General features: G+C 43.9%; 1 protein-coding gene and 1 long non-coding RNA gene across 16 annotated transcripts in view; one reads left to right on the top strand and one right to left on the bottom strand.

Annotated features, from left to right (window-relative positions):
• NR2C2 (nuclear receptor subfamily 2 group C member 2) overlaps nucleotides 1-16,090 on the bottom strand; it is a 106,402-nt gene that overhangs the window by 28,013 nt on the left and 62,299 nt on the right. For all 15 annotated transcript variants that reach the window (XR_010139115.1, XR_010139114.1, XR_008523506.2 and 12 more), the window contains 5 exons: nucleotides 11,136-11,336; nucleotides 8,665-8,767; nucleotides 3,985-4,164; nucleotides 1,569-1,716; nucleotides 708-801 (listed from right to left, as the gene is read on the bottom strand). Coding sequence is in view for 9 of the 15 variants with exons in the window: in XM_024245338.3 (XP_024101106.1) it covers nucleotides 708-801; nucleotides 1,569-1,716; nucleotides 3,985-4,164; nucleotides 8,665-8,767; nucleotides 11,136-11,336 (726 nt within the window). In the remaining 6 variants the exon portion in view is untranslated. The remainder of the gene's footprint in view (nucleotides 1-707; nucleotides 802-1,568; nucleotides 1,717-3,984; nucleotides 4,165-8,664; nucleotides 8,768-11,135; nucleotides 11,337-16,090) is intronic.
• Nucleotides 6,772-15,498, top strand: LOC129058433 (uncharacterized). The gene is made up of 3 exons (XR_008523508.2): nucleotides 6,772-7,468; nucleotides 14,247-14,364; nucleotides 15,004-15,498. It is a non-coding gene; the product is annotated as an uncharacterized LOC129058433 (long non-coding RNA).

Raw genomic sequence — 16,090 nt, 5'->3', positions numbered from 1 at the left:
CAGATGAGGAGGAAGCCTGTAGGCCTTGCTCTGGTTCTAATGGTTGCAGCAATGCCAGTGTTCTCAATTACCAAGTCACCCTCTTAGAGTTGTGGCTTGCTGCTACTACTTCCTCATTACTTGGTTTACATCAGGAGCACCAAGATGAGAAAAATAGTGAGTTCCCTGGCCTGGAAAAAATACCCCTCCTTGGTTATCTTCACAGGAGCCAGCAAGTCTCCCCCTTTTGGACTAACGAACATCTCTGTCCACAAGTTAAATCCCTATGACTGATCTGCTCTAGCAAAGTTCTGGAATTGATAGATTCCTGGCTGAGCTTCCTCCTGAAGATCATCTAACAAAAAGGAACCCGGGGCTTTTGCAAAAAGGCCATCTGATAAGTATCTCTTTCCTTGGCTAGTAGTTTGCCAATGTGTATAAGACAAAAAGAAAACTATAACAGAAAAGAGAACCACCGAATGTCCACCAAATTGACATCTAGACTGACAAGTTACAGTGATTATGACCAGCCAGCTCTGATCTGAGAAGCCATCAGCATCTCTAAAACAAATCACAAGATAGCTATCACAACAATAAGGAGACCAAGACGTAGGTCACGCTTTTGATGTGGTTTCTGAAGGCCAGGAAGAAAGTGGTGCACACAGTTAGAGAAGCAGCCTGCAATGTCAACATAAAGGATGAGAGAAAGCATGAGTAGAGAACATCACCTTGGAATCTGTGGCCAGGAGAACTGTACCATCCTCACGTATCAAAGGCTGCTGGATGTTCACAAGCATCCCTGGATCAAGAAGACCTGTTTGTCTATTTAAGACATAAAGAAACTCAGAGTAGCTTCCATCATTTTATGCACAGTATGATCATGCTGCATTTACCCGTCCTTCCACATTTGTGAAGCTGTCTGAATAGTAGAAAAGCTCTAACTAGACTCAGCTGCTTAGTGACTAAGCAGAACCCCCACCCCTGTCTCTCTGCAATGAGATATACATAAAGTCACGTTTACAGCTTGAGACAGGATGAAATGCAGATGCATCCCCCACGGCTTTCCAGGATGACTGCAGACTGTGGCCATTCTGCCAAGAAAAGTTAACTTGATTTTCAGAAAATCAGCAAGGCATCCTCAACTCCAGCTCTCTCTCTGATACATTTTGGATTGCTTGTTTTCCCCTCTTTCCGTTCCTTTTAAAGTAAGTTCAATAGATTATATTTAAAAGAACGTACAAATTAACTGTAGCACTGAGACCTTATCTCACCTTGGGCCTTTTGTGTGTACTGCAGAAATGCCCCAATCTTGAATTATAAAATAATTGTCTTCCGTATGAATGATGCCTAAATTGCAGGACATAATCTGAATTCAAGGCTAGGAGAATTTCTGACCCCATCATAAATCAGGCATCCTCAGGCCTGTCCAGAGGTGTGACTGAGCAGCTCCAGAAGGGGCAGAATTAGGCAACACAACGCTGGAGGCTATGGCAGATGGGTGGGAAGCCACAACAGTGCCTGTTGTGGGATGTGTCTGTGCCTCCTCCATCAGCTGCAAAGGCTGACTGCAGTGAGAAAAAGGGACTGACCTTGCTCCATCTTTGTCTGCCACAAACGTGGGAGTGGCTATCAGGGGACTTCTCAGGTCTTTCCGGATATAGATTTTCTCAGTTGAAGCAGCACAATTGCTTGGTTTCTCCCGTTGCACATCAAAGGGCTTCCGTTCACTCTGCACAGCTTAAATCACAACATAAATATTTGTGTTTAGAGAAACAATTCAAATCAATAAAAACCATATCCCTCGTGGTAAAGTAAGGGGTTTTCTTTAGTAAATCCATTACTGCAGGGAGGATGACTCTGGTGCTAGGTTCATCTAGCTCAGCTTTCACAGTGGACTTTTCGGCCAGAGAGAAGGAATAAAGCCAAATCATGCCATGTCAAATCTACAGGCATAAAAAAGACCTCACGATGGGTGGTACTCCCTGCTAAAAAAACTGCAGCACAGGACCTATGTGGCCTATGGAAGCACCCATGAGCCTTCTGGGCCATTTTATTAATTTTATGCTATTATTTTATGTTATTATTTTATTATTTTTTGTAGAGATGAAGCCTCATTACGTTGCCCAGTCTGGACTCATCCTGGGCTCAAGCAATCCACTCGCCCCAGCCTGCCAAAGTGCTGGAATTACAGGCATGAGCCAGCATGCCCAGCTGGTTTTTTACTTCATGCTGCTAACAAAATAGACCCTTTCAAGGATAAAGAAATGCCCATCTTTGGGCCGGGGGTGGTGGCTCACGTCTGTAATCCCAGCACTTTGGGAAGCCGAGACGGGTGGATCACTTGCCCAACATGGCAAAACCCGGCCTCTATTAAAAATACAAAAATTAGCCAGGTGTGGTGGCAGGCACCTGTAATCCCAGCTACTTGGGAGGCTGAGGCAGGGAGAATTGCTTGAACCTGGGAGGCAGAGGCTGCAGTGAGCCAAGACGCGGCGCCACTGCACTCCAACCTGGGCGACAGAGCAAGACTCTGCCTCGAAAAAAAAAAAAAAAAAGAAGAAGAAAGAAATGCCCACTTTCATGTGGGCCCTTAATAGAATGCATTTCCTATGCCACAATTTGTAGAGGAACCCTTCTAATTTCCAACTCAAGTCTGAATAGCTTCTGCAAACCGTTTAATGGGTGTCAATTTTATATCATGCTAGCAAACTCTCCTTTTAGCAGTCTAATATAAGAGCAGATATGCATGTTAGAAGCAACTGAAGAAAATGAAAGCTTTTAAAAGACAAAAGTGATGAAGTCAGGGACTAACATTCAGATATGCTGCTAATCAAACTGCTATCCAGTTGAATATTCTGTTTGCAGCTACAGCTGTGATCACAAGAAAACTGATTTCAGTCATTGCTCTGAGTAAAAATATTCATCATTGAGAAAAAGGACAGCTTGGCAATGTGGGCCAGTCCCACACCAAGCCAGTGATTTATTTATTCACTTTGGGCAAAGAGCAGTATCATTAGCTAAAATAAAAACATCACACCAGGCAGAAATTAGGTTGATATTTCTAATTTCTCAAAAAATACATTTCCATTTATTCTCCAGTGAATTTTGCGGATTCCCGTTCTCAGAAACGTCAACAGCAATACTGAAATATATTGGTTTTCAGAGTTCCTAGAAAACTATGCAAAAGATGACAGAACCATGCAGCATACTCAGCGGAAGCCTGCAGTCCTGGGTCCTCGGCCACCAGCCTTGTCAGGCTGAGTTGCATGCCTTGCTCTGCTAAGCTCCATTTTCCTATTGTGGCTTAAGCCTAACTCCACTCTCCTTGGATTTCTTTGTGCTGCCCATCTTGGGTCCTGGTCTTCATGTTTTCACCGCTAGCTAGGGAAGTGACCTCCATGCTAACTGGTCCCTGAAAAACCCCCAAAATTCTGTCTATGGGAGTGGAAAGGAGGGGCCCGAGACCTTCCCTGGCTGCCCCACACATCCAGGAGCAACAGCTTTCTCTTTAGAATCCCAGCTACACAGAGGCTTGGCAAAGGACCTTATCCCAAAAGAAAGTAGAGGGGGCTAAGAAGACAGGGAGTAGGCTCATGTAATCCTCAGGAGCAATATATAAGTAAGGTGATTAAGTAGATCACAGATGAGGACCCTGTGGCTGAGAGGCTACGTGTGTCCTCAGGCGTCATAGCTCTCTCTTAGTGGCACACCTGGAGGTAGATTTGGTATCAGCTTTCCTCCAAGGCCTGTGTTCAACCCACTCCACTAAGCTGCCTCCTGATACATCTGGAATAAGGCTTTCCACACACACAGCAGGAAGAGACCAACCCCTGCAGCACTGGCTCTCAATCACCTAGCTGACCCATGAGGTAAACCAAAATGAAGCCTGAGTGCATATTTTTTTCTTAAAGTATTTTAAGGCCAGGTATAGAAACCTTATTTAATAGACTCGTTTACTCTCTCCCTCCACATTATCTCATGTGGTTTTTAAATATTGTTACTCACATTCCATTTTCATGCCCATCTCTAAGCATTTTTTCAGCCGGCAAAACTGACAGCGGTTCCGGTGATGTTTATTGATGATGCAGTCTTGGTTGCTCCGGCAGCTGTAGGTCAAATTTTTCCTCACACTCCTTTTGAAGAAACCTTTGCAACCTTCACAACTGACAGCCCCATAGTGACGGCCTGAAACAGGAGAAAGAATACACAAATATTTTATGACTATATTTGTGGATTCACCAAAGAAGTGATCTGTCAGTTCCTGTGCAAGTCTTATCGAAGTGATGGGTGCGTACACTGTTAGGTGCCAACAGCCATGTGGCCTGAGCATTAAGCATACTGGCCACACCCTTCACGTAATTTCTCTACAATCTTTCAAGTAGCCTTATGAGTTCATGATGGAAATACTGAAGCTCAGACAGGTTATATGACAGCTGGCAGATGGCATGACCTTAGTGCTCTTAGTATACAAATGGTCTAACATACAGTAGGAGCTCACAGGTGACGGCTGAACTCTACTGTCCACTTGAACACACTTGGGTCCTATTCCTGGAGATCTGGGCTTGTGATGCGGCTCAGGGCCCGTCCTGCCACGAGTGGCACATAGCAGACACGTGCATGTGTGGCTTTGGCAGAGGGTCTCACTCCTGCATTTAGCCCCTCTCTTTGATTCACGTCCTGGGCCCTAAACCTCCCCTGGGGAAGCGGGATAGTCACAGGGAGAAGCATGGGGACTGTCACTGCCGAAGCCCACAGCAAAAGAGGATTACCATATGGTTCCACCTGGGCTAGCCACTCAGAGCCTTCTAGAAACACAGTTCTACAAATGCATTTATTAAACACAGTTCATTTTTCTAATCTTGTTTTACTTTGGTGTCTCTTTTTATTTTTGATACATTGTAATTGTCCATGTCCATATTTATGAGGTATAATTTGATATTTCAATATATCCACGTTGTATAATGATCAAATCAGATAGAGTGACCATCACCTTATGCATTTATCATTTCTTTGTAATAAGGACATTCAAAAGCCTTTCTTCTAGGTATTTTATAACATGTAATACCTTACTGTTAGCTATGGCTACAGTGCAACAGAACAGCAGAACTTGTTCCTACTACTTAACTGTAACTTTGTACCAGTTGGTCAGTCTTTCCCAACTATCTCTCACTTTTCCCCTCTCCAGTCTTGGTGCCATTATTCTATTCTCTGTTTCTATGATACCAATTTTTTTTTTGAAGGATTCCACATGAGTGAGATCGTATTTGTCTTTCTGTGTCTGGCTTATTTCATGTAACATGATGTCCTCCATGTTCATCTATGTTGTCACAAAGAGCAAGATTTCATTCAGTTGTATGTATTCCACTGTGTTACATACCACATTTTCTTTATCCATTCATCCGCTATTGGATACTTAAGCTGATTCCACGTCTTGGCCATTGTAAATAGTCATGCAGTAAGCGTGGGAGTACAGGTATTTCTTCAACATAATGATTTTATTTCCTTTGGATATGGATCCAGTACTGAGATTGCTGGATCATGTGGTAGTTCTATTTTTAATTTTTTGAAGAACCTCCATACAGTTTTCTATAGTGGCTGTACTAGTTTACAATCCCACCAACAATGTGTAAGTGTTCCCTTTTCTCCACATCCTCCCTAGCACTTCTTTTCGTCTTTTTAATTGTAGACATTTTTTCTTTTCTTTTTTTTTGAGACAAGAGTCTTAGTCACTCAGACTGGAGTGCAGTGGCATGATTTCGGCTCGCTGCAACCTCCATCTCCTGGGTTCAAGTGATTCTTGTACCTCAGCCTCCCGAGTAGCTGGAATTATAGGTGTGCACCACCACACTAGGCTAATTTTTTTATTTTTATAAGATTTTATAAAAATAAAATCTTATATATTTTATTTATTTATTTATTTTTAAGACAAGAGTCTTGCTTTTGTCACCCAGGCTGAAGTGCAGTGGTGCGATCTTGGCTTACTGCAACCTCTGCCTCCCAGGTTCAAGCGATTCTCCTGCCTGAGCCTCCCAAGTAGCTGGGATTACAGGAACCCGCCACCACACCCAGCTAATTTTTGTATTTTTAGTAGAGACGGTTTTACCATGTTGGCCAGGCTAATCTCGAACTCCTGACCTCAGGTGATCCACCTGCCTTGGCCTCCCAAAGTGCTGGGATTACAGATGTGAGACACCGCACCCTGCCAAAAAATGTGTATCTCATAAAAATACAAAAATTAGTAGAGATGAGGTTTTGCCACGTTGGTCAGGCTGGTCTCCAACTCCCGGCCTCATGTGATCTGCCCACCTCAGACAGGTGGGCCTGCCAAAGTGCTGGGATTATAGGCATGAGCCACTGCACCCAGCCTGATTATAGACATCTTAACTGGAGGTGATACCTCATATGGTGATTTGCATTTCCCTGAAGATTAGTGATGTTGAGCATTTTTTCATATAACTTGGCCATCTGAATGTCTTCTTTTGAGAAATGTCTATTAAGGTATTTTGCCCACTTAAAAATTGGGTTGCTTGTTTTTTTGCTGTTGAGTTGTTTAAGTTGCCTATACGTTCCGGGTAGTAACCCTTTGTCAGGTGTACAGTTTGCATGGTATCTCCAACTTTTAATTATGAATGACATTAAAAAGTGCCCCTGGCCGGGCAAGGTGGCTCACGCCTGTAATCCCAGCACTTTGGGAGGCCAAGGCAGGCAGATCACAAGGTTAGGAGTTCGAGACCAGCCTGGCCAATATGGTGAAACCCAGTCTCTACTAAAAATACAAAAATTAGCCAGGCTTGGTGGCAGACACCTATAGTCCCAGCTACTCGGGAGGCTGAGGCAAGAGAATCGCTTGAATCTGGGAGGCAGAGGTTGCAGTGAGCCGAGATCACACCACTGCACTCCAACCTGAGCGACAGAGCGAGACTCCATCTCAGAAAAAAAAAGTGGCCCCTCCTTCAGTTTAGCTTTCTTATTAACCAAGTACTTTCACATACATTATCCCACTTGTTTCCAGCTGAGACTGACCATGGACATGCTCTTCTGATTCTGTCTTGTTTGTATAATCCAATTTCATAGCTACATTGCCAAGGAGGATACATTTCACAGGATTACCATTTATGGTGGCTACAGAGATCCCATTGTTCTAAGCTCTAGTATGCAAAACCATTTTCCAAGTGTGCATCTGGAATAACTCAGTCTTGTTCTTTTAAGAATAATTGTGGTAAAGTGCCTTCTATAATATTGTTTTTCCTTTCTTTGCAGTGTATTTCCTTAAGTTCTCTATCCCTCTGAGTGACACTAATATCAGGAGACAATGGCACCAAGAGCCTGTGACTAGGCCTTTCCTTTAAGCTCAGAAGAAGACTGACAAATGGGGAAGTCAAGCAGATTCTATGGCCGTTTTGTTACGTTCATGCTTCACTCATTTGTTCAGAAGTTTGTAGAGTGCCTTTCCTTGCTGAGCAAGAAGACAGGAATACAGAGATAGATGGTAAGACATGGTTTTTGCTCTGACATTCTGATGGTGAAGACAGGCCTGTAAAGAGTGAATTATATGAGTATGCAACAAGTGATTAATCTGTAGGAAAGGGCAATCAGAATCACAAGCAGCACTATCTGCCTACTGGGGTAGGTGAGGGCTTCAGAGAAGGGATAGGATGGGTTGGGTTTACCAGGACAAAGGGCGGGAGCAGAGGCAGGCACCATTGGCAGATAAATGGTGTCACCAGCATGGAAGGGAAACTGGAGCTTCTGATCTTCTGTAGATGCTTGCCTGGGGCTGTCTAAGAGGCTTGGTCCAACCTCCTTTTTAAAAAACAAAACAAACAAAAACCAGGACTATAGTGCCCAAAGTTCCTGTGAATTTTGTGACCACAGAAGAAAGTGGAACCAAACAGCCATCACAGAACACAGGCCTGTGCCCCTGGCATCCCTGGTACTGTGTTCTTGTAAAATACTTCTCCATTCCTTCCTGTCTGCCTCACTAACCTTCTATGGATCCCCAGTACAAGCAGGCCAGCACTTGAATTTTTGGGCCAGACATCTTCTTCAGTCTCACTTTACCCAACTGTAATCACAGAAGCCTCTGAGCTCTCTGTCAAGGATACCATGGGTATAGATCTTAAACTCTAGGCCCTGGCTCCACTCGCTGGAATGCCCTCCTCCTGCTCCAACCAACATGTACACAATCACCAAGGCTCCCAGGTGCGACTGCCTCTGTGGGGCCTTTCCTGACCCTGGGACACTAGCTGGAATCACATGCCTCCTCCTGCTTCATTACAGCAGTTATTTATAGTGGGTTATAGTAAGGGGATGTTAAGAGGTAGTTACAGTTAGGATGAAGGGGGATTATACAAATTATACATCTTGTAAAATAGCCAAGTGCTGTACAAATGTTAATGAGATTAGAGAATGAGTACTTTCTTAGCAGCACATAAATACTACACACTCAACCAAGATTTACAAATTACAGAAATCATTTCTTGACTTTTCCTTTTGATATCTAATTATCTGACAAACTACCTTATTTATTTACATCATTACCCCAATAAGAAAAGTAGAATTCACGTGTGAAACCTACAAACGTACATAAAATGGTCTTTCTAAATTAACTACCACCCCACCTCACAACAGTTACTTCATGCTGTTGGCCCATTATAAGTGCCAGCATAACCTGGAACTACATACCGGAGGCTTTGTCGCCACAGACCACACAGTACTCTACCACCTGGGGCCGCTGGACATCCGTCTTCCCCAGTAAACGCTCCACAGAGGCAGAATCCGTGACAATCTGAGAGAAATCAGGAAACAAACAGGAGTGCCAATTAAAAATCAAATCACTGCCGGGCACGGTGGCTCACGTTTGTAATCCCAGCACTTTGGGAGGCTGAGGCGGGTGGATCACTTGAGGTCGGGAGTTCGAGACCAGCCTGGCTAACATGGTGAAACCCTGTCTCTACTAAAAATACAAAATTAGTCAAATGTGGTGGCGGGCGCCTGTAATCCCCAGCTACTCTGGAGGCTGAGGCAGGAGAATTGCTTCAACCTGGGAGGCAGAGGTTGTAGTGAGCTGAGATCACACCACTGCACTGCAGGCTGGGCGACAGAGTGTAGACCCCATCTCAAAAACAAACAAACAAACAAAAACCCAGATCACTAAGCAAAGTAATGTTTAACTACAAATTCTCAATGTTGGGTTTCTAAGCAGGAGAACTCTGGACAGAACTGGGAAAATTCCAGAAGACAACTTAATCTGACACCCAGAATGGCTCTGCCACTCATCCGGACTGCTCAACAGCTGGGTGGTTTCCCAGGGTCAGGCGCTGGTTTCCACTGATCTACTCTATCTGGCTACTACAACCACCTAAAATTGTGGCCCATGTGGGGAATCACACACAAAGGCTTCAAAATGAAGATATTTAAGATTCTTCCCGTAACAACTTGAATGTACGCAAAGAGGTGTATTGGCAGAGAAATAATCAAACTTTATTAATTAAATAACTAGGACTCCGACTGAGGCAGCTGGTGGTGAGATGACGAGAACAAATGACCTTTGAAACCTGCTATCTTCCCCTCATTTGTGGTAATTTTCTAGGCGACAGCAATTCATCTGGGAGACTACTATAACTGATATCAATATAAGAAAGTGAAAAATAGCTGTTATTTTAAAATGTACTTGAACTTGAGCCAACAATAAGCCTTAAAATGATTTATACATGGTGGGAACACATACAGAAATCATTAAGTAGAATCACCTCTTGTGAAACATGCAACAAAATCAACAGCCATTCTTTCACAGACAAGGAGTACTCTAAAGGAGGAGGAAGGAATTCTGACTTCAGATGATCATAATGTACTCCGGGAAAGCAGGGATGAGACAGCATTTAGTAAGTGCAGCGTAAGGTGTCTAAAAGAACAGTTCTGAAAGCTGAACATGTTGGCGTTCTGATCCCAGCTCAATCAGAAGACAAAGAAATTCTTCCCTTCTTTAAGTTTCTTCACAGTAGAACCTCCCCACCCAAAACAGAGATTCTAAGCAGCATTAATTCAATAGCCAAAAGGTGGAAGCAACCTACATGTCCACCAACAGATGAAGAGATAAAATGTGGTCTATATACAGAGTGGAATACTACTCAGCCTTTAAAAGGAATGGAATTCTGACACATGCTACAACATGGATGGGTGAAATAAGCCAGTCACACAAAGGCTGATTTCACTTATATGTGGTACCTAGAGTAGTCAAATTCATGGAGACAGAAAGTAGAATGGTGGTCACCAGGGGCTGGGGGAGGGGGAGAGGAGAGTTACTATTCAATGAGTACAGAGTTTCAGCTTAGGAAGAGGAAAAGAGTTACACAGAGCTGGATAGTGGTACAACAGTGTAAATCTACTTAATGCCACTAAACTGTATACCTAAAGCTGGTTAAGATGGTAAGTTTTATATTATGTGTATTTTATCAAAAATTAAAAAAAAAAATGAAACACAACCCTGACGAAGCATGCTCCACGCTCAGCCATCATGGGATACTCACCTTCAGTTTCTGTTCTCTAAGTGTTGGGTTTGGAGATTCTATGCTTCCCAGACTCATGCTAGCAACAACCCTGCTTTCCTTCAATGTCTGCTCTTTTCCTTGCTGTGGACTGTCCTCAACCCCATCCTGCCTTGACAGAGCAGGAAGAACCAGGGCAGAGATAGAGACAAGAATTGAGGGGCCCAGGGCAAGCAGTACACAGTGGCAAGTAAAGACAGAATGAAAAGCTGGGGCCACAGACCTGATGATCTGGACAAGTCGGTTCTCACCTGGCTGTAGTCAGCCCTAGGTGGTACCTTTAAAATATCAAGGGCTGCCACTTGATGGCCTTAGGTAAGAACGATCCTCCAGTAGCCTCAGTGCCGGCTTGCTCATGTCAGTCTCCTGTGGCCACTGATTTCCTGGTGCTACTTCCATCCTCTCTGAGTGTTATGGGTTGACTGTCTTCTGGGCCTTGCCACTGGTTTGCTGGTTTATTACTTTGGCTAAAGCAGCAACCTGCCATGTTTGCAGGTCCCCAAAGAACCTTCCAGGGATGGATTTGGCCTCGAAGGCAGATGTAAGAACAAGTCAGGAACAAGTTCAATAGCAGAAGTGCTGAAACAAGTACCTGTCCAAAGGCCTTACCTGGATCCTGCCAGGGACGAGGTTGTCTGAGGTGGTGAATATGAGTTGCTTGGCGCTGGATGTCTCTGGGGAAGCCAGGATCACCTTCCCAGTTCCAGCTCCATCTGGGCTGGTCAGGATGAACTGCTGTTTGGGGGATCCGGAGGCGTCCACTGCGGTGACTATCTGGATCTTCTGTCCTGTCTGCTGGTCTGTGACAATCTATAAGACACAACATGGAGGCTGCTCTCATGGAGTGTCACAAGACCCATGCATTTGCAGGTGGTGCTCAAAGTGGTGACTGCCAAAAACCAGTCCTTGAATTAATGCTGTCTAACATGCATTTTCACCAGTCCACGGTGAACTGAGAAAAATAAAACACAATAGTGAGCTTTTCAGAAACAAATTTTCATAAAGCTAATTTTAGTCTAGGACTATATCTTTCCTACTGTTTTTAGAATTAAAATGCCCTTTCTTTTATGAAGTGAAGGCAGTAATAAATAGGTTTAACTTTTTGAAAAGTCCTTGTCCTCACCTAATAACAAATGTAGGCAATCCTAACTCTTTTGAAATGCTACTGATCCACAAAATCCAAAAACTTGGGAATGACTGTTTCAAAGACGGCCTCTTTCTCAAAGGTCCTGTAAATAATACTGCCTTAGGGTGAGAGAATACAGGGAGACCCTTGCTGACACACACTCAACTCACCACTAATTGACCACCCACCTCCTTCACTCCCACTTCCTGACTCTGAGGTCTTTAAGGATGGAGACTACATCTGATTCACTGCTATATCCCCAGGGCCAGCACAAGGCCTGGCACATAGAAGACAATAAAAGATCATAGGATGCACCGAAGGAAGTGGGCACTGACTCTGGAGAAGTCTTGACCCTTATTCCTCTGGGAGTTCCCACTCTTCAGGAGTCTCGCTGTCAAGACTCCACTTCTTCACACAGTCCTTGTCTAATTGCATCAGTCACAACAAAAACAGCTGCTATGACAAGAATGAACTCTCTTATTCTTGCTCATGAAGTTCTTTGAAGTTGTTCTAATCCCCGTCCTGCCTCTCTCCTAGACCAGATGTTCCTGGCTAGCAGCACTGCCACTTCTCCCTCCAGGCACCAGCAGACCCTTACTGCAAAGAAGACTTTTGAGCTGCTGCTGCTGCTGCTGTGTTGGGTGAGGGGAAACGTGCTATGTCTCTGGCTGGAACTCGGTTTCCTACAGCACAGTACATTTATGGGCAGGTCTAGCATCTGTACCACCTCTTGACAGACTTTTGAAATCGAACTCCGGCTGGGCACAGTGGCTCACGTCTGTAATCCCAACACTCTGGGAGGCCGAGGTGGGAGGATCACCTGAAGTCACGAGTTCAAGACCAGCCTGGTCAACATGGCGAAACCCTGTCTCTACTAAAAATACAAAAATTAGCTGGGCGTGGTGGCGGGCGCCTGTAGTCCCAGCTACTTGGAAGGCTGAGACACGAGAATCGCTTGAACTCAGGAGGTGGAGTTTGCAGTGAGCTGAGATCGCGCCATTGCACTCCAGCCTGAGCGACAAAAGGGAAACTCTGTCTCCAAAAAAAAAAAAAGAAATGGAACTTCAAGGTTGAGATAACAAACTCACACAGTCTAACACAACAGCTTGGCTAACTGCAATATGGAAAATAAGACGACATTGGCTGGCTCAAAATAAAATGACATAGGCAAGAAAAGATTCAATCACTTAAATGTTTACTGAGCACCCGCTACAAGTCAAACCCTGTTCTAGGTACTAGGAATAGGGACGTGAACAAAAAAAGTTCCCACTATCATGGAACTAAACTTCTATTGGGGGAAACAGACCATGAACTCTGAATAAATAATATCAGTCAGTGTAAATGCCCTGGAGAAAACAAAAAGCAGAATAAACAGAGAAAGCATGACATTGGGAAGGAGACAGGGATGCAACTTTAGGAGGAAAGACATCTCTGAGTATGTGACACTGAACAAAGACTTGAATCAAACACAACAGGAAACTGCAAAAATGTGGCAAAGTGTGTGCTACAGGGCACAGCCAAGTGCAAGACCAGAGAGGCAGCAGAATAGGATGACAGATCCAAGAATGAATCCTCAGCTGATTATGGGACAAACCCCAGTATATCATCATTTCCAACTAAAGGGGCAAAAGATGTTTAAGGCTCAAAGAGAATGGACTGGAGGGAATGAAAGGAAGAAACTTTCATCGTTACCATCTGTGGCATGCCCAGAGCCCCCAGAAACATAAAACATGAGACAGAAAACCTTGTGAAAAGAATTATCTTTAAAAAAAACTTTCCTACCCACGGCTCAAATGAAAGATTGCAGACACAGGCTGGTTGACACATACTTCTCTCAGCTGCCACAGAAGGGATTCTTGCCTTAGATAAAGAAGATGGCCTTTGGAAGCCCTCATAACCTGAGCTCTGTGAGTCATATGTCTATCAATTCTTTTTTTTTTTTTTTTTTTTTTGAGACAAGAGTCTTGCTTTGTCACCCAGGCTGGCGTGCAGTGGCATGAGCATGGCTCACCACAGTCTCAACCTCCTGGGCCCAAGCAATCCTTCTGCTTCGGCCTTCTGTGTAGCTGAGACCACAGGCGCGTGCCACCACACCCAGCTAATTTTTTTAGAAAAATTTTTTGTGGAGATGGAGTATCATTTTGTTGCCCAGGGTGGCCTCAAATTCCTGGGCTCAAGTGATCCTGCTGCCTTGGCCTCCCAAAGTGCTAGCATTCAGCCATGAGCCACCAATTTTTGTTTTCATGTCTACCAATGTTTGTTTTCTCCCTAAACTGTTTTCCCTGTTAAGAAATGACAGTTATGTGATTGAGAGGGGTCTTCAATTACCAACTAAAACCAAGGCAACCCTAGTAATTCCTTTGCCCTTTTGTGTTCAGAGATGACACATGCTGTACCAGAGCACACACAGATAACCAGCATGTCATTTCTTGTATGCTCTTCTCCAGTCATTGTGGTTGAGGTATGGCAAGTATGAGGTCAGGGTATGGTGTTGGGAGGTAGAAGTTACTGGTTCCAGACAGGGACAGCAGCTCTTAGTGGCAGTATATAACATACTTCAAGGCTCAGAATTTTTTTTTTTTTTTTTGACACAGGGTCTTGTTCTGTTACCCACGTTGGAGTGCAGTAGCATGATCCTGGCTCACTGCAGCCTCGACCTCCTAGGCTCAAGCAATCCTCCCATCTCAGCCTCCAGAGTAGCTGGGACTACAGGTAAGCACCACCATGCCTGGCAATTTTTTTTTTCTCTAGAGATGGGGTCTCACTATTTTGCCCAAGCTGGTCTTGAACATCTAGGCTCAAGTGATCCCCGTGCCTTTGTCTCCCAAGGAGTTTACAGGTGAGAACCAATGCATCTGGCTAGATTATTCTTTTCTTTTTTTCTCAAAGACTCACGCTCATAAAAATTCAATGAATTACTTATAATTTTGGGTGGTTTTTTTTTATCTTCACCCTCCTAAGACATCTGTATCCTCCATTTAGAGAGATCACCCCCATGAAAAAACTAAAAATGCAGGCAGAAAAAAAAATCTCCCAAATACCCTACTGGAACACAAGCGTGACCATTAGGCAAGACCTTGTTAACAAACACAGATGGATTCCTATTTAATGACCTAGAGAAAACATCAAATTGCAAGGATATATCCAAGCTCATTAAAATTTAAGTCAGCTGTGGAGGAGAGGTATTGTGCAAAGAACTGTACCCCCTGAAAAGATACATTCCAGCCATAATTCCCAGTATCTATTAATGTACCTTACTTGGAAGTAGGGCCTTTGCAAATGTAATTAGGATAAGATGAGGTAATACTGCATTAGGGTGGGCCCTAATTCAATGACTGGTGTCCTTATAAGAAGACCACGTGGCAATGGAGGCAGAGATTGGAGTTATGCAGCTGCAAGCAAGCGAGAAATGCCAAGGACTGCTGGCACCCACCAGAAGGCAGGAGGAGGCAAGGAAGGACACTCTCCTAGAACCTTAAGAGAGCATGGCCCTGCTGACACCTTGATTTCAGACTTCTGGCCACCAGAAGGTTGGGAAAATAAATTTCTATTGTTTTAAGCCACCAAGTATTTACTGTGACAGCCCTGGGAAACTAATACAAGAGGCAAATTTTATTTAATTTCTTTACTTGGAACAAAAGTTCTTAAATTCCTGTCTGTAAACTATAACAAATTGGGGGGAATGGAATAACATAAGAAGATATGTGTTGTTTTCTGTGATTTTTAAGGCCCTCAATAGCCTACCTATACACTCAGAGCTGCTATAATACTTGTTGTGAAAAGATGAATTTGTTTGAACACGATATGTTAGTAAATAATTTGAGTATAATGCAAATTTTGTGTTTATGCGTGGTTTCTTCCATGAATAACACTAGGTAAACAGAAAACGACACTGAGGTGAAGTGATCCATGCAGCGATACTCTGCACATGGTATGAGTCACATTCAATCCATCTGGTGATTTCAGGTCACCCCATGTCCACCACTCACAGTAACTCATGAGACGCAATCCTCCCTACACCTACCTCCACAAAGAAACTACAAGGCTTTTTCTAGGTAAAGTGCCGTATTTACTTATTTATTTTTGAGATGGAGTTTTGCTCTTGTTGCCCAGGCTGGAGTGCAACGGCACGATCTTGGCTCACCGCAACCTCTGCCTCCCAGGTTCAAGTCATTCTCCTGCCTCAGCCTCCTGAGTAGCTGGGATTACAGGCATGCGTCACCATGCCCAGCTAATTTTTTGTTTTTAGTAGAGATGGGATTTCTCCATGTTGGTAAGGCTGGTCTCAAACTCCCGACCTTAGGTGATCCGTCCACCTCGGCCTCCCAAAGTGCTGGGATTATAGGCATGAGCCACCGCGCCCGACCAAGTACTGTATTTATTATAGTCACTATGTATTTAACCACTTGCAGGTTTTATTAGATTCACTATATGTTTT

Source organism: Pongo abelii, chromosome 2, assembly GCF_028885655.2.
Source record: "Pongo abelii isolate AG06213 chromosome 2, NHGRI_mPonAbe1-v2.0_pri, whole genome shotgun sequence".
NCBI lineage: Eukaryota > Metazoa > Chordata > Mammalia > Primates > Hominidae > Pongo > Pongo abelii.
The sequence above is the reverse complement of the archived record's forward strand: the minus strand, read 5'-3'. Positions and strand labels throughout refer to the sequence as shown.